This window comes from Hibiscus syriacus, unplaced genomic scaffold, assembly GCF_006381635.1.
Source record: "Hibiscus syriacus cultivar Baekdansim isolate YM2019G1 unplaced genomic scaffold, ASM638163v2 tig00000477_pilon, whole genome shotgun sequence".
NCBI classification, from domain to species: domain Eukaryota; kingdom Viridiplantae; phylum Streptophyta; class Magnoliopsida; order Malvales; family Malvaceae; genus Hibiscus; species Hibiscus syriacus.
The window spans coordinates 1,423,217-1,441,960 of record NW_024061790.1 but is presented as its reverse complement, the minus strand read 5'-3'; the positions used below and the strand labels follow the sequence as shown (position 1 = coordinate 1,441,960).

Sequence of the window (18,744 nt, the reverse complement as noted above, 5' to 3'; positions counted from 1 at the left end):
AACCCGTGGGTCGAAGTATTATCACTGTTTCATCGTCGTCAGAGTAGGTAAACTCGGTTCTAATATTTTTAGGTGATTTCGAAAAGTTTTATTGTGAAATTGGTTTATATTAATGCATGAATTCAAGTGTGTAGGAGACCAAGGTTGAATCGGCTTCTATCCCTGGCCCCCATTGCTACTATCCCTAGCCCCCATCGTTACTGCATGTACTACCATGCGTTGGCAGTGCGCATGGGGCTCGTTCCCCAGTTCAAATTTCTTCTAGAACCAGTCCAGCCGGTCTGAACCAACCTGAACCGGGTCTATTTGACCCGACCAAGTCAACTCGATCCGAGTTAACTCGGATCGAAATGAGTCAACTCAGACAGAGTCAACCCATTGACTTTGAATTGCCTGTTGACTTTGACTTTGACCCAAAAAGTCATATTTTATATTTTTCAACATCTCGAGTTCGAATCCAAAGTCCGTTTTGCCAAATTCGTACTCAATAAGCCGTTTTTAAGTGATTTATCTCTAGAATCAAATTTTAGTTTTCCAATTAAGTTTAGTTTCTAACGTAAATTCGATTATTATGTATCCGAGGAATTATTGGACGTTGAATTCAAGTTCGAGAGTGATCGAATGAAGTTTAAATGTTCGATGGAGCATAAAAATCGAGGTAATACTTTACTACCTCTTTGCATGCTTTATTGAACATGTTGATAATGGATAAATGCATAGATGTATATAATTGGTCTATTATACATGTTTCATTATGGATGGACTAGAATCCAAATATGGTTTAAGTGATAAATTGGTCAAGACTCGATTGAATTACAGAAAGGAATTGAAAGACTGGTAAGAAATGATTTCAAGTACAGTGATTAATTTGAAGAGACAATGACTTCAGAATTATTAAATTCTAATTATTTTCGTTAAAAGGCTTAATACCGGAATCACCTGACTATAAAATTTACGAAATTACCCTATGGAGTAAAAATGGCCCGGACTGACCTGAGAGTGAAAGTACCTTGAAAATTTGTATTTTTAATCCGATAAATCACCATTTCATATGTTAAATTCACGATCTAATTGGATAATCATTAATAATCGGATCCAAATATTCAAAAAGGTACAAGACCTGTAATTGTTTATTATCAACAAGCACCTAAAGACTAAAATATTGGAAGTACTATTCTTGTTTGAATTATTCAAAAAATGGAATTAAATGGAAATGACTGGAATAAACTTAAATTGTAATTTGTCCAAAATGCCCTTGCATCGTAGAAAGACCATGATTACCCCTAAGAGTGAAAGATAACGCTGAACATATATATCTGACCAAATTACCAGAAAAGGTATATATGTTTGGATTGATATGAATTATTGAAATGTCTTCGAGCTACGAAATAACTAAAATAACCTCCAACATTCAAATGACCAAAAATACCCTGGACTCTAAAGGAACTAGAATACTGTGAAGTCTAATTTATCAAAAGTAATGTCACTGACAAAATTGAATGGAATGACGATAATACCCTTAACACATAAAAAGGACTATGGATGGCTATGATAATGAAGACGGCCTAAGAACTTATATTTTAATTCACTTGAACCTTTAGATCACCGATTAAATTCTTGATCTATTTGAAAACCTCCAAAAATAAACTCCTACATTTTTGAAGTTCTCAATACGTCGATCTCATTGTTTTTGAATGATCATTTGAAGTCTAGATTACTAGAACTGTAACATATCACTGAAGTATTTAAATGATGGATATTCCTCAAGTTTTAAAATAACTAATAAGTCTGGACCCCAATGACTAAAATAACCTCGAATACCGAGATGATCTAAATACCTTTATGACTTGGATCAAGTGAATGCCTTTGGATAGACTATGGGAACATCGATGAACCTAAATGATGTACTACCTCTAAAGGTTATGGAGCACGACCCAAGTCGTCAGACATTTTTGGATACTATTACAACGTGAAACTGAAATAAATGCCAATGGAATATCTATTCTTTTCCTCAAGAACTGATCAAGGATGATTATAATCTTTATCAGATCAGCTGGTGCAGTAAGTAATAAGAAGTAAATAATAATGAAGTATCACGGTCTGAATGATTAACAATTATCGCAGTATTAGGATCTATAGTTCGATCGGACTCGAAATCCTAATGATTCAATGTATAATCTTGAATACCAAAAATCATTGCTCTATCCTTATTGAGTTAAATTATTAAGTATTCTCCAAGAAACAAAATATCTAAAATACTCATGTTTGTTTGAATAATGGAATCACTCATGTCATACTTGAGATCTTAAGTAACTCTGATGCACAAGATTATGAATACCTTCCTGATTACCAAGTAGCTCTGAAGAATATATGGATCATCTAGTGTGTTCCTTATGTGACATGTAAATGTTTTATCTTTTTTAAATGTGATTTTCTAAAAACACTGATTTACTAATTTACTGGCTTATGAACTATGGCTACATGGTATATGTTCTCTGGTTACCTATTTTCATTGGAAAATATAATAGTTCCTGATTTATGGATCATGGAATCTACTGGTTTATGAACTATGGTTACCTAAAATGTGTTATATGGTTTTATGTTTTCATTAGAAATATGATTGTTCCTGATTTATGGATCAGGGAATCTACTGGTTACTACTTGAACTATTTTATTGTGATATTATTTGGGTAGGTTGGAGTGTGGAGGTTTAGCTCTAATCAAGCTAGTAAATCATTATAGACCTAAGGTGACCTTTGGGTAGGCTCTGAGGCCCCGAGAAACTTTCTTTGGTAGGCTCTCAGGCCCCAAGGCAATCCCTTAGGTTAATTATGGGACTACATATGGTGTACGGGTGGAGGACAATTATTTGATTTATTTCATTGTCACTCTTGCGAGATTTTATTGGATCACGATCCTGATATTATAGTTTATTATAAAATCTTATTTATATTGGATACTATATGGGTAGGATTCTGGAGTATGGAGGTTCAACTCTAATCAAGCTGGTAAATCCTTACATACCTAAAGAGACCATTGGGTAGGCCCCAAGGCATTCCCTTAGGGTGGCTCCTTTGTTGTGTACTTAGGGTAAGTCCTTATGGATGCAATTATGGGGGAACTACATAAAGGTGATCGGTTGGAGGGTTCTACTATGGTTTTAAAATTATGTTTTAAACTATTATTGTTTAAAAAAAAGATATGTACCTTTACATTGGTTTTTGTTAGAACACACAAGACATCCTATTTTGATCTCTTGAAAACTTGATACTCTGAATGTTTCATATGAACTGAAATCGTCATGGCTTTTACTCGATGAAATATCAGTCAAACCTCAACTCATTACGAAAAATTGTAGACGACTGAGTCAATAAGGAAAATTTATGATTTTCCTTTTATTTACATGTCCTTCAGCATCACTTGGTAGAGTTTTGTATTACTAAGCTTCCCAAAGTTCACTCTTTTACTCACCATTTTAGGTTAAAAGAATCAAACCAATGCAGCTATCAACGTCAGTAAAGGAGTTCCATCAGTGTTGCTTGCGGAGTACGGTGTATGTGATTAGGGGACATGTAGGTTGTATTATGTTTACTTGTATGATTTAATCCTATTTATAATATATGAATGGTTTTCTGAACTTGTATTATTTATAAATTGTTTTATGATTTTACCCGTTTTAATATAAATTTTAAATTTTCTATGATTTTTACCGTGGGTCGCTCATGTGGCCCTAATGTGACACCTAGGATTGGATCGAGTCACCTGCACCGGTCTATGGGTGTTACACTAGTCTTGATGATTTAGTTGGTGACTATTATCCCGGATGATATGGATACAACACGTGATACAGCTGCGTTTATTCCTGATGTTGTAACTGGGCCTCCTCAATGGGTTTATCCCATGATGACGCGAAGTCGTTGTGGGGTTATTTAAACCAAAAGTGCACTCAGGCGCTCTAGAAAATGAGGTTCCCATTTCGATTTAATAAGCTTTTTAGTCAGTTCACTAGAAAAAGACTGCTCAAGACTAGTATGATGTCTTGATAAAAATAACACATGGTCTCTGGTTCGACTCCCTGAGGAACACACACCGATAGGGTGTAAATGGCTTTTTAAAATAAAGAACAATCTGGATGGAACAGTGAAGCGTTACAAAGCATGGTTATTTGCCACGGATTTTTCTCAAATCCCTGGTTTTAACTTCAAATATACATACAGTCCTGTTATACGTTTTTCAACTTTTAACATTATCATTTTGATTGTTGTCTTCAATGGTTGGGTCCTCATGCATGTTGACATTAACAATGTCTTTCTCTATAGGGACTTGATGTAAGATGTCTATATGCAGCAGCCCCTGGGGTTTGAACAATATGATGAACATGGTACTCTGCTTGTCTGTAAACTCCAGAAGGCACTCTATGGTATTCTCCAAGTGCCACGGAATTATCATAACAAATTGAAAGAAAATATGTTGCAGTTAGGTTTTGTATCCATCTTTGTTTCATAACTGTTCTGAACAAGGTTCCATCTACATTATGGTTTATGTTGATGATATAGTGATCATAGGTCACTCATCTACTACCTTTGATAAAGTTGTGTTCATGTTATAAGATATGTTTTCTCTGAAAGACCTTGGTGAGTTGAGTTATTTTTTAGGTATCGAGGTCAAACATTCTCATGGTGTTGTTTCTTTGATCAAAAGAAATTCATTCTTGAACTCTTAGAAAAGATATGTATGAAGAATGCTACTAGTTGTACTACTCCAATGGTTATGTCTTCCAAACTTTCTCACGAGGAGGGTGTTCTTCTCCAAAATGCAACTGAGTATTGTAACATTGTTGAATCTATTCTCTATATTTGTCACACGAGACCTGATGTGGTTTACAGTGTAACATCCCAAACTACGGGTTAGTGACTAAATTGTAAAATTTTAGAATATGGTGATTAAAGCAGAATAGTTCAATAGTTCAATGATTTATTTGGAAATAAATCCTAAAAGTTGTTAGTAATTATTAAAGAAATTAAAGGGCAAAATGGTCTTTTGACTTGGAAATGAATAAAATAATTATATATATGGGGATAAGGTTGAGAGATTTCTCTAGAAATCTCTTAACTCTTCATTCTTGATTCTTCTTCTTCTCCAACGTGAGACACTCAAAGCAAATGTGAGTTCTCTGATTTCTTGATTGTTTGTTGATTTTAAGCATAGGTTTTGATCATTAGATGATAACTAAGCTTAAAGAAAGCTTAAGTTATCTTAAAATCAAAAGATAAAGGAGTTATGATAGATTAAAAATGGGTTTTTAAGTGGAATTTTGAATAAGAAGGTTTAAATGAATTTGGAGGATGAATTTGACTTGTCATCTATGAGAATAAGAAGATAGAAGTGTTAGAATTAAGTTTGGATAACATGGAAATTTTGGTATGATTCTTAGCTTTAAGAATTTGGATGAGATACGAGAGATAATAAGGTATTGGAATGATAAAAGTTAGTTAAAATGATTGTAGTTGAATTTAGTGGTATAAAAGGAGTTTTATATGAGGAAATTTAATGGAAAGTTATGGAATTTTTGGATGAAATAGTCTATTCTGGGTTGGTGCATCGATGCATTATGAGTGTGTACCGATGCACTAAGATAATTTTTGAAGGTGCATCGATGCATGGGAATTTCGAACCTAATTTGTGTACCGATGCATCTATAGTGCATCGGTACACCCCTAAAGGAAAACTTAATTTTTGGGTTCATTAAGTTAGCTCAAGTTATTAGTATCAAATTATAAGGTTTAGACTTCTTATAATTGTCTTGAAAATTATATTTATGTAGATATTGAGCCTAAACAAGTTCTGGAACAAGTGACAAGTAAGATTGATCGAGGGAAAGGCAAGGAAATATAGGTAAGTGCAATTTAAATTGTACTTATGTGATTGATCAAATATTGGCTTGCGATGAGCCAATGATAGAGTTACTATGGTAAGAAGTAACTTATAAAATGTTATGTGATTACTATGTGTGCATTAGTACATAGAAATGAATGTATGTTATTATATGTTACATGATTTACATGCTTACGTGGAAATGCAACATATGATATATGTTACTTGATATGACATGCAAGGGTACATGAACAAATGAGAAATGATAAAGTCATATGAAATGATCTATGTGAATACATGCATTTGTGATACGTGTTATATGATATTAGATATATGTTTACACATACATGTGGTATGTTACAAAAGAGAAGGAACATGTCATTATAAGATCAATGATTATACGTATATGTGATACGTGACTGAAAAGAAAATATATTTGTTTATAAGAGAAAGGATATGAATAAGTAATATGAACTGTTATAAATTATAATGCCCATGTTATGTGATATGAGAGCTAGGGGTATAGTTGGCATGCCAAGGGTCGAGGGTTTACCTATGTTCTTCGGGACATATGGATTGTTTACTTATGTTCTTCGGGACATATGGATTGTTTACCTAGGTTCTTTGGAATCTATGGACTAATCCTTCGGGACATTTATACGAGTTGTGGTGACAGCATAATTGTGCACAACCTCAATGTACTCACATACCTTAAGTTCTCAAAAGTATACATGGGCTAATACATGGTCTTTAAAGAGAGTAAATAAATAAATTGATATGATACTATGTATGTTTTGTTGTGAAATAGTATATATGTTCCATGGTATGTATAGAAATGTTCGGTATATACTTATACAATAAAAAGGTATTAAAAGTGTTTGTATTATCATATGTTATTATGTATGCTGAATCATATGTGATATGATTGAATTCATAGATTGCATGTTTATATTTATGAGAAATGCATTATTATTATGTTTATGCCTCACTAAGTCTATGACTTAGCGTGTAAGTGATTTACACGTAGGTACTGAAAAGCAGAAGGATCAAAGCTAAGTTCAAAGTAACAACATATCTCTGCTCAAAGATCAGATCAGAAGTAAATTACACAGTATGTATTATTATGTGATAAATAGATTGGCATGTAAACAAAGTCGGTAAATTAAGTATTTATGCTCTTATCGAGTTTTGTAATGTTTTAAACATATTTATGTAAATTAAATGCATAGTAATGAATGGTTAAATTTTTACGAGTTTTATGTACATTTTACGAAAATCGATGTAGCAGTACTGTAGCAATGCATCGATTCACTGTAGCAGTGCATCGATGCACAATTTGCATTCGAAATTTATGTGCATCGATGCACTGTAGCACTGTTCACGGCACTGTTCATGGTAATGTTCATGGTATTGTTCATATCGTATAGTACTGTTCATAGATACATATTTTTTTAGATCTTTATAATAAAGTATAATTCAATAATATATCATCGTATTTTCTTAAAATGAGTTCAAATGTTCTGTTATTTTGGAAGAATATCGTTTTAAAAAGTTAATGTGACATCTCGGACTCGTATCCGGGTTGGGGTGTTACATACAGTGTTGACAAGTTGTTCAGTTTATGAATGCCCCTCGAGAGTCTCACTTTATAGCATTCAAAAGAATTCTTCGATACTTGGCCTCCACCATTGATTTTGATCTTGTATTTTCTCCTACTGCTACCAGTTTGAATGTTGTTACCTTTGCTAATACTAATTGAGGATCTAGCATCGTTGATTGTCGACCCGTTTCTGGGTATGGAGTATTTTTAAGAAACTGTCTTGTTGCTTGGTCTTCGAAAAAGCAGTGCACAATTTCCATATCCACAATGGAAGCTGAATACAAAAGTGTAGATGGTGCAACAGCTGATGTATCGTGGGTGACTGCTTTGTTGAAGGATCTTAGCATTCAACAATGTCAAAGGCCTGTTATAACCATTTGTTACAAATAGAGTGTGGAGTGTTGTGTATTGAAGACGTTTGGTTGTTAGTCAGTTAGCATGTTATTGCAGAGCTGTTGACAAGTTGTTAGAGTTAACTGCTTGTATGCAAGCACTATAAAAAGGATACTCACATTGTATTGTACAACTGAACAATTGAATAATAAAATTCTCTCTTTTTTAGTATTCCATTAACACTCTACGCCACTCCTCTCGTTAAACTATTTCATATTTTAATTGTTGATGAAGTATCAAGGAGCCAACACTCCAAAGTGTCATCTTTATCTAATTTGTTAAGTTTCTTTCGATTCAAAGGAAAAAATTAATAACAAAATTTAATTTATATTTTATCTATTAAAAAACAAATTAAATTTTATTACTATTATTTGAATATGATTACAATTTTAAAAATATACACATAATTAAAAATAAGGGAATCAAAATATCTTATGTTAAACTTCACAACCTAAGTATGATAAAAGAAAAAATAGAAAATTTTGGCTTAAATAAATAAGTAAAAGCGAACGAATCAAATTGCAACACACAATCTCAGGTCAAACATTACAGTCTTAGAAACCAATATTAAAACCGGATGGTGAGTAAAGCTAAACTCACAAAATGCCAAGTCAAACACCTCTCACGCGCCCTTGCACGCGCTCTTTAGTCCCCCTGATCCCAACAGAATAACAAACCCAAAACTCCCAAAATGTACAAGTTCAAAATCGACAATCCTCAAATATCCCAAATAAAAATTAGAAACCCCAAACCCTAGATAATCTCTCGAGTGGGAGAGAACTGAATTTTTCCGCGAGAGAATCTATCGGTGAAACAGAGAAAGGTGCCGCCGATTATGGCGTCATCGACTTCAAATTTGCGAAATTCGGATCTCTCCCGACGCTCTACTACTTCTTCCTCTACAAACCCCCAACTTTTCAACGATCAGAACAAAAACGAGGATAGCAACAGATTGAGCTCGACAATGACGGTCGACGGCATCCTTCGAAACGTTTACTCGGCCGCTCCTTCGACTGAGACGACTCTGGTTGACGCTTCGATCACTCTAATCGACGCTCCGATTCCGAATAACGTCGTGGATAATTCCGAAGCTTCTCAGGTTCAAGCTGTACCGGATTATAGTAACAATGTGGCGAGAAGTGTTGACGAGGTCTGGAGGGAGATTGTATCCGGCGAGAAGGAAGAGATCTCGATGAAAGAGGAGGCGCCGGACGAGATGATGACTTTGGAGGATTTCTTGGCGAAGGCTGGTGCCGTGGAGGAAACGGCGGCTGTTGCGACAGCAGAGGTTAAGTTGCATCCCGATAGGTTGAGTGGTGGAGTGTGCACATTTGATCCGGTGGGATCTGGTGCGTTTCAAATGCTGGATAAGATGGAGGGGTCAATTGTTGGGTTGGGGAACGGGATGGAAATTATTGGAAGTGGAGGTGGTGGAAGGAGAGGGAAGAGAGGAAGAGGGGTTTTGATGGAGCCGTTGGATAAGGCAGCACAACAGAGGCAGAGAAGGATGATTAAGAACAGGGAATCTGCTGCCCGGTCTCGGGAAAGGAAGCAGGTTAAAAATTGGTTGAATTCTTTTGATTGAATTGTGGCGACGTTAATGGATTGTTTCCTTTTTTTAAAAAAAAAATTGTTGTTTCTTTTTTTATAAAAAAAAATGTATTTTACTATGCTCTCTTAATTGTAGGCATACCAAGTTGAATTGGAGTCATTGGCTGTGAAGCTGGAAGAGGAGAACGAGTGGCTGTTGAAAGAAAAGGTATTGAAATTTGTTCTCAGCTTTGAACATTTCCTGTTATGATTTCAAATAATAATTGGAATGATTAATTTCCTTATTATTTACTTGCTAAATGTGGGAAATTTCTTTTATCTCAAACACAGTGTATGCCGCTTGCTCTCAATATAGTTGCTATTGAGTTTTGACGTCATATAGTAGAGACATTAGCCTTATCTGCCTTTGAAAGGATTTTTTTTCAATCTAGGAGCTTCTGTTTTAATCAACTTTTATTTCCAAACTTCCAAAATTTAATAATAATTATACTCACTATTTTTTAGCGTTGCTGTTTTTAAGTGGCTTGATGCATCTGGCAACAAAAGTTTCACAGTACTACCTTGGATTCTACATTAATTTCCTTGCCCACTATGTCCATGGTCTTTATTGGATATGGTGATTATTCACTTTATAAGTTCCCAAGCCACTTGTAAGTTATAATCTCATTTTGTGGTGTTCCTTCACTTAGCAGTCTAACGTCTTCTTTCAGCTTCATGTGTTATAAAAATATTCTTTATTTGCAATGTGTTGTGTTTATAGTCCATGGTTTTTTGTAGAGGTATTTGGGTGCATCCTGCACTCCTTTATGCACTCAAATTTAGAAGCCTAGCATTTTCAAGAACTGAACATGATTAGATTCACCATAAATGCATGTGGGTACAGGCTGCTTTAATACTTGGTGCTGGAGATAGCTTGAATTTGAATTCCCTAGATTTACCAATTTTACCTTGCATATACTCAATTTAGCCAATGACTTGTTGCTTTATTTATAGGGCTAAGTTTTGGCTCCCTTTACGATGGTCATATATATTTCATTTCTTCTAACTTCTCCCTGTCTTAAGTTACTTGAGTTTGTGGTTAGGGGCAATTATCAAGATCTTGCACAGGTGCATCCATACAAACTTGCATGCATATACCACACTTAAAAAAATGAAAAATTTATTCAATGCATGATATTTCTTGCACTTATGCACGTTACATTAATCATATTTTACCCAGAGCAAAACATTTCTTGTCCTTGTTATTTCATCTCATGTATGAGGATTTAAATCAAGTGCTTGGATGGAACTAAGTTTTATCGTTATCTATCTTGTTTTATGTATGTTTTTGTTTGTGTCCTGGATCTCAATTCCTAGCAGCTTGAATTTGAGCTTTCTTTTTATCCTTTGATTCTTAGTTACAGTATTCTAAATTTTGGTACTATATTCAGGGCCGGCCCTGGGCATAGGCCAGGGGTGCGACCGCCTAGGGCCCCAAGCTTGAAGGGGCACATTTTTAAAAATATTGTTAAGTTTAATAATTAAAAAATATTTTTAAACGTATTTTTATATTTCAAACACTCAAAAATATGATAATTTAGTGGGCCCCAATAATTAAAAAATATTTTTAAACATCATTTTTTATTAAAAAAACTCGAAAATATGGTGATCCAATGGGCCCATTTTAATGATTGGAAGGAAACTAAGTGTGGGCCCCCACTTATCTGCTTGTCATAACCTCCTGGCCTAGGCCTCTTAAAATGTCAGGACCGGTCCTGACTATATTGTAGAGTAAGCTAATGCTCATAATTAGTTTTATTTTGTGTTTTCTATTTGCCCATGCTAACTTCCGTGTTAATTCATTGCAACGTCACTTCACTAGATTTTTATTGTATATGTTTTCATCTCTAATTGCAATTGTTTTTGCTTGCAGGCTGAGAGAACTAAGGAAAGGTTTAAGCAGGTAATAAATTGCTGCTTCTATGCATTTAGAGTAATGGTTAATCAGATTCTATGGGATTGATAAAAAAGAAGAAATAGTTTGATATTAAGTATGGTTGACACACTCTGGTAATGGGAAATTAAAGTAGGAAGGTTTTAAGAATAACCCACTGCATTAAATATACAGTATTATGTTGTTAATAGTAAAGTAAAGAACTGTGAAATTCTCCTCTTATTTTTTTTTTTCATTTCGAACAAGTAACATAATTTGATTTAAATATGTAGATATGTGTAATTATTTCTGGTTGAGGAATTTTGTGATCCTGTCGGTGTAATATGAGGTACATAACCTGTATTTTAACCTCATACATAAATTGGCTTAAGTAGTTTTATTTCTCAAACAATACCCAAGTGAGAAATACAATTACGGATGCCTATTAAGCTCCTAAAAGAGTGCTTATCATGTTGATTTGTACTGCAGCTAATGGAGAAGGTGGTTCCAGTTGTAGAGCTGCGAAGACCACCACATGTGCTCCGTAGAGTTCGATCATTGCAGTGGTAGATAATTATTTTATTGGGATGCGAGAGACGGAAAGGAAATAGCTAATCTGACGACGTAGAGGAGGAAAGGAGGGGGGTACAGTAAGAGGTATCATTAAATTTTTCTTCTTTTGAATAGCTATTCCAAAGCTGTGATGGTAGTCTAGAGCAGTTTCGGTTCTTCATATGTAAACAAAATGAAAAGCCAAACCAGAACCATGAACGAAAGATCCCGTATTATCGAATAGAAGGTTCTGTGGCAAAGGAATGTAGTGAAGGAGGCAAGCTGGTTTATATAGCTAATGATGGATTCCTCCTCCTTAGCTGCATGATCAATAAGGAACAAAAGTGTACTGTATTTATGTGGTTCTAACTTATGGCAGCACTTTAGTTAAAAATTTAGAACGGTCAGTATTGATCTGTCTATATTGTTAGTTAGAGCACTACTTTCTGATATCCTTGATTGAAATTATGTGCATGAATGATGCAAATGTGTTAGGCTGTTTATCGATGCTTCTTCCAACCTTATCCTTTTTCAAATGCTCTTTTTCTATACTATTAGATGTGGCAATCGAATCCATATTAAATTCTATATGTTTCATTGTAATTGATTTTTTGAAACGTTTTTCTCATTTTTGTGTTTGATTGATGAAAAACATATTGTCAATATAATTCATTTTTCTGGTCAACAGAATTTTCTTTATATTTTTTGAAAATGATTTACAAATTTAATTTTTCGTAAATCATTTTTAAAATTTTTCACTTTAAAGTATAAATATTTAAAATATTATTATTTTATATATTTAATATTAATATATTATTTTATTACTATTTTAATAAAATATCAATTATTAAAATATAATTATTAATATTTTAATAATATAGTATTATATTTTTCAGTGTTGTAATAATATATTCAATTATATTAAACAATATATGATATTATATTTTTTTAAGGGATGTACTTTGTATAAATGATAGTAAATTATTAATAAAATCAATTATATATATATATTAATTTTATAAAATAATATTATAAAATTATAAAATATTTAAAATATATTTATTAATAATTTTCAAATTATAATATACTTCTTATGTCCCATAATTTGTGTCCCTTTGATTATACACATAGTTTTAGGATATACATTTGACAATAAAAAGTAATTGATATATTTGATAGATTTATTTTGATTGGTGTAAAACAATGGGACATGTAAGGGTAAAATAGAAAATATAAATAATGTTGTTTGTTGACTTTTCTAATAAGACATTTTGAATGAGACCAATTTAAAAATCAAAAGAGACATTTAATTGAACGTTGAGAGTAATATTTTAATTTTAATAGGTAATTAATATAATTAATAATATAATATTTTTATTTTAATAAATAATTAATAGTTTATAATATTTTTATTTAATAAAATATATTAGTCTTAATATTTTTATTTATAAAATTATAAAAATAACATTTTAATAATAATATTGACATAAATAATAAAAATAATATTATTAATTTTCTAATAAATAATATTATTTATTATATTTGATTATACTAGATAATTCTAAAAAAACTATCAACTAGTGGAAAATGATTTACATAATGTCATTCAAACACTGTAAAATAATATTCAGAAATTGTTTTTACATGAAGTGTAATTCATTTTACGGAAATTATTTTTAAAATATGTTTTTCTTGAAATAAGCGAGCTTATAAATGGGTTTTGGTCCCAGTTCATTTTGCCACCTCTAAGTCACAATCCTTAGAAATAAATCAATAAATTAAGAAGATTTTGTTCATGAGCATCGAAGGACTTTATTGTTGGTCGGAGATATGAAATGCATTGACCAAATTAATAAAGTGACAAGAGGCCTAAACAGTTTCTTTGGGAGTATGGTAATTATTTTCTCAATGTAATGTAAATAAATAAAAATTCCAAATATGAATTAATTGGAATCTAATCGGGAATAGATTGAGGGGTGATTTTAAATTCCGTTCTATTTTATGTATTTTTATTGATTATTTAATTGAGAAAATCGCCTCAGTGACCAAAAAAAAGTTATAATATACGATTTTAACCAACTTTTTTTGGATTTGCCAAAATGACCAACAAAATCGCAACGCGAAATAAAAATCGCAACGCGATCCCCAGAATCGCAAATCAGTGTCCAAAATCGCAACGCGATTCTTGAAAATCGCAATGCGATTTTCATATTCGCGTTGCGATTTTCCAAAATCGCAACGCGAATATGAAAATCGCAACGCGAACACATAAATCGCAATGCGTATCCGTAAATCGCAACGTGTATCCGTAAATCGCAACGCGTATGGGTAAATCGCAATGCGTATCCGTATATCGCAACGCGTATCGGTAAATCGCAACGATAATACATAAAATCGCAACGCGTATCCGTAAATCGCAACGCGATATTTAAAGCGCCATTATAATCGCTACGCGTATTTTATTTTCAAATTACAAAAACGAATATTAAGACAAAATCCCGTAATCGCAACTCATAACCTAAAACCTAAAATCACAACTCAGTCCCATCTCCACATCTCTCACTCTCTACGGCGAAGAAATCCGTCTCCATCTCCGAAGATTTTCGTCCCCATCTCCGGCGAAATCCCTCACAACCATTCACGGTCAGAAATCCCTCACAATATTCAGAAATGGAAAATCAACCTCCGAGGGTTAGTTTTTTTAATTATTTTTATTTTGAAATGTTTGCATTATTGTAGGTTTTTCATATTGAAACTGATGATAAGTTTACTGGTCATTTCAATAATAGATTAACCATTTCACTTAGATTTCATTTCGCGTTGCGATTGTCATTTCGCGTTGCGATTCTCTCGTTGCGATTTTCATTTCAACCAAAAGACAAAACAGTGTTGCAAATTTTAGTTTCAAGAATAAACTACTACTTTTTATGTTTATTGTTTTTGGTATATCTTCACAGTGTAGTTTTTGGTATATCTAACTTGGTATGTTTATTGTTTTTGTAGAAATTTTTTTCGGCTCAATTGACCTTGAGAAATAAAGTCAGCCTGGCCACTACAATTGCTTCGAAGCTTTCACCTGCTCAAAGACAATTGTTTGAGGAAACCTGCTTCGGGCCATGGCTGAGAGTACAGCATCCGGGTGGAGATGCTAATTTGACCCATTTGTGGCTTCAGACCATGACATCAATCTACCCGACAGTATACAACGTGGTGAGGAAGAGATATGGTTTCATTTTCCACCAGCGTATACTTGCTTTGGGCGGAAGGAGTTCTGCTTAATCACTGGTCTACGATTCGGACACGATGATGTAGGCCGGTACACTCGTCATATCGCCCGCCCATCATGGTTATCCCGGGTTTTTCCGGATGAGTCAATGGAGAAGCCGAACCTACATGTCGACGACCTGAAGAAATTGTTTAATAAGAAAGCTGGTTTCACTCGGATGGATGACGTCGATGTTGTCCGAGTATGCCTTCTACTACTTGTGTATGCCGGCTTTTTAGGCAGAGAGGCCAGACAACCTATTCATCGGGAGCTAATAATATTGGTAGAGGACCTGAATGCATGGAATCTGTTTCCGTGGGGTTCGTATATATGGAAAGCTACCTGGACTAAGTTGTCGTCTGCCTTTGATGACCGCAAAAGTTTGCGGGCGATGGGTCCAAATACACTTTGTCAGGCTTTGTTTGGGCCTTTAAGGTAAGAATTTCTATATAATGTTCTAAAATTATAATTAATTATTTAACAATTACTAATTTTGTTATTATATTGTTTGTAGATTTGGATATTCGAGGCTTTCCCCAGCATGCGTACATATGCAATAAAAACGTCAAATGATATTCCCAGGGCTATTTCCTGGAAGAGGAAAACTCTGTTGGATTGGGAAGACTTAATACCATATGCGACAATAAATAATGTAAGTTAACACAAATACTTTCATATATATAAACAAGTTATTAATAGTAGACGTTTAACTTTGTTTGAGTTTTATATTTAGGAGGCCAACATTCCATTACAAAGACTGACACCCACGGAGGAAGCTTGCCACTGATTGGTGGCAAGCTAGTCAGAGTTTTTTTGATGGCACGGATGATGAGCAGCATCCACTTCCTCCAATTCGAGAGCCATCACCTCACCTAGAGCCATCACCCGATAGACCCGACTATACACCTCTAGAACGAGAGCCATCACCTATCCCGTCACATCATCGAGCCTCTTCTCCACCATCACCTCATGATAGGCGACCGGCAAAGATGCCACGACTCCTATCTCCCTGTTCTCCACCTCCACCTCAACGGGATGAGTCAAGGGAGTTACGTGATGAGGTCAATGCCTTGCGTGAGGAGATCGGTACTCTACGCGATAACGATGGTGCATGGCGTGTGGAGGTGTCAACTTTACGTGGTGAGGTTGCCGCTCTACGTGAGATGAGTATTGTTGCAGAATGAGGTTCATACTCTACGCAACGAGGTAAGTTTAAGATTTTCCATATTTAACTTAATGATAAATTTACTCGTAATTTCACTTAGATTAGCCATTTCACTTAGATTGCTTAGTAATTTATTCGGTTGCTGCCAATTCTGCTAAACTGTGTATTCTTTAACACTGTGAAATAGTATTTGTCTTTGTTTTTGTCTTTTGGTTGAAAGTAAATTTGTTCGGTTGCTGCCAATTCTGCTAAACTGTGTATTCTTTAACACTGTGAAATAGTATTTGTCTTTGTTTTGTCTTTTGGTTGAAAGTAAATTGTTCGGTTGCTGCCAATTCTGCTAAACTGTGTATTCTTTAACACTGTGAAATAGTATTTGTCTTTGTTTTGTCTTTTGGTTGAAAGTAAATTTGTTCGGTTGCTGCCAATTCTGCTAAACTGTGTATTCTTTAACACTGTGAAATAGTATTTGTCTTTGTTTCTTTTGGTTGAAAGTAAATTTGTTCGGTTGCTGCCAATTCTGCTAAACTTTGTATTCTTTAACACTGTGAAATAGTATTTGTCTTTGTTTTGTCTTTTGGTTGAAGTAATGCAATCCATTCAAGTTTCAATTTGCAGAAGAAGAAATAGTTTACTTTCGCAACACGAAACTTAAAATCGCAACGCGAAACCAAAATCGCAACGCGAAATGAAAATCGCAACGACAGAATCGCAACGCGAAACCAAAATCGCAACGACAAGATCGCAACGCGAAACCAAAATCGCATTGCGATTTTCATTTCGCGTTGCGATTCTTTCGTTGCGATTTTCATTTCGCATTGCGATTCTGTCGTTGCGATTTTCATTTCGCGTTGCGATTTTGGTTTCGCGTTGCGATTTTAAGTTTCGTGTTGCGAAAGTAAACTATTTCTTCTTCTGCAATTGAAACTTGAATGGATTGCATTACTTCAACCAATAGACAAAACAAAGACAAATACTAACTTCAGGGTATTAGTTTGAAACATATTTTTCTTTGTTATCTGATGCATTTTGTGAACTATGATAGAATAATGACTTGGGTGAATACAATGCAAGTTGAAACATATTTGTCTTTGTTTTCACTGTTTAAATATCATGTCTGTTTATTTACTGATTTTTGTATTTAATTATTTAGCGGCCCGATAGAGTGGATGCTTTACGTCGGGTTATGCTTGCACGACGGAGTTCACGCATCAGACAGCGTGCACGTGCTATTAAGTCTCCGTACACCCCAATAGTGCGAAGACACCGCAAGAAGAAGCCCGACTCGCCTGTCATCCCTCAAGAGTCCACTCCTATCGTTGAAGAGGCCCCCCCTATCATTCCTCGAGAGTCCCCTCCACCGTTCAAGAGGCCACTGTCATCATTGAAGAGGTCCCTCCCACCATTCAAGAGCCCGATTCACATGGCGTCATATGTAGGCTTCTTGAGAAACCCTCTGACGTGCCGGACATGATGGATTCAAGTTGGCTCTCGTATGAGTTACCGGCCAGTACCATACCGGTATCTGAAGAGGAGAGGGAACAACTACCGGACACAATTCTGGATAACACCCTTTGGCTAAGACCGCTGTTGATTTTTATCTACATGAGCAGAGCCAGGGGTGTTTTACTGACATATGCAAGCTCACCGATGATATCTATTGTTGCTTGATCGGTCTTGGTGGGGCGTATTATTAGGGGTCGAAGACAATGGCTATTTCGATGGGGGGTAAGTCTTATATTTTTCTTATATTTCAATTTGATTAATTTTTTTTTTAAATTTATGTAAGTCACTAATATGTCTTTTTTTGTAAAACAGCATATCGATGCGTGGGTGACACGTCTTCTAATAATAAGAAAACTTAAGAAAATAAAAATATACAATATACAATTATGCCGACGTCTTTTCACGCCGTTCACTTGAAGAATGCACGAGATGAATCATTTGATTTGGGCAATGGACAAGCTAAACTTTATCCTGCATGGTGGGAGGTCGATAAGGTTAGTATTTATTTTAGATTGAGTTTAAAGGTTTTATGAAATAAGTGCGCAAATGAATGAATTATTACTTATGATTGCAGGTGTTTATCCCTGTTTTGGAACGTAAACATATTCTCGTCGAGCTTCAGCTCCCATCCCTTAAGACAATAGTGTATGACAGCATGATAAATTACATATCATTGGCTGATTTAAGAGATGTTATTAAGGGATGGAGCTCTCATTGCTAAATTCTTGGATGCGATCAATTATTGGACTCGTTCTGGAAACAAGAAGCCAAAGAAGCTCAATATTACAGTTATTAGAGACGAGGACCGCGCCAACAAACGAGCGGAGCCAGAGGAGATTGTGGTCCTCTCGTATGCTTGGCGTTGGAGCGTTTGACGACGGGAAGCATCAAGTATCTACTCCCACCGATAGAGATAAGCTGCAGTA

At 34.6% G+C, this 18,744-nt stretch overlaps 1 protein-coding gene across 3 annotated transcripts; it reads left to right on the top strand.

Annotated features, from left to right (window-relative positions):
* The first annotated feature begins 8,489 nt into the window (after positions 1–8,489).
* Positions 8,490–12,385, top strand: LOC120206751 (G-box-binding factor 4-like). Of its 3 annotated transcripts, XM_039206350.1 has the most exons (5): positions 8,493–9,422; positions 9,555–9,626; positions 11,331–11,360; positions 11,624–11,679; positions 11,820–12,385. In XM_039206350.1, the coding sequence occupies exons 1-4, from the start codon at positions 8,703–8,705 to the stop codon at positions 11,645–11,647; spliced, it is 846 nt and encodes a 281-aa protein (XP_039062281.1). In that variant the 5' UTR covers positions 8,493–8,702; the 3' UTR covers positions 11,648–11,679; positions 11,820–12,385. The 3 variants fall into 3 exon arrangements, with proteins under 3 accessions (XP_039062287.1, XP_039062281.1, XP_039062272.1); XM_039206341.1 differs by lacking the exon at positions 11,624–11,679 and having other exon boundaries at positions 11,820–11,979; XM_039206356.1 differs by lacking the exons at positions 9,555–9,626; positions 11,624–11,679 and having other exon boundaries at positions 8,490–9,422; positions 11,820–11,979.
* Positions 12,386–18,744: the final 6,359 nt, after the last annotated feature.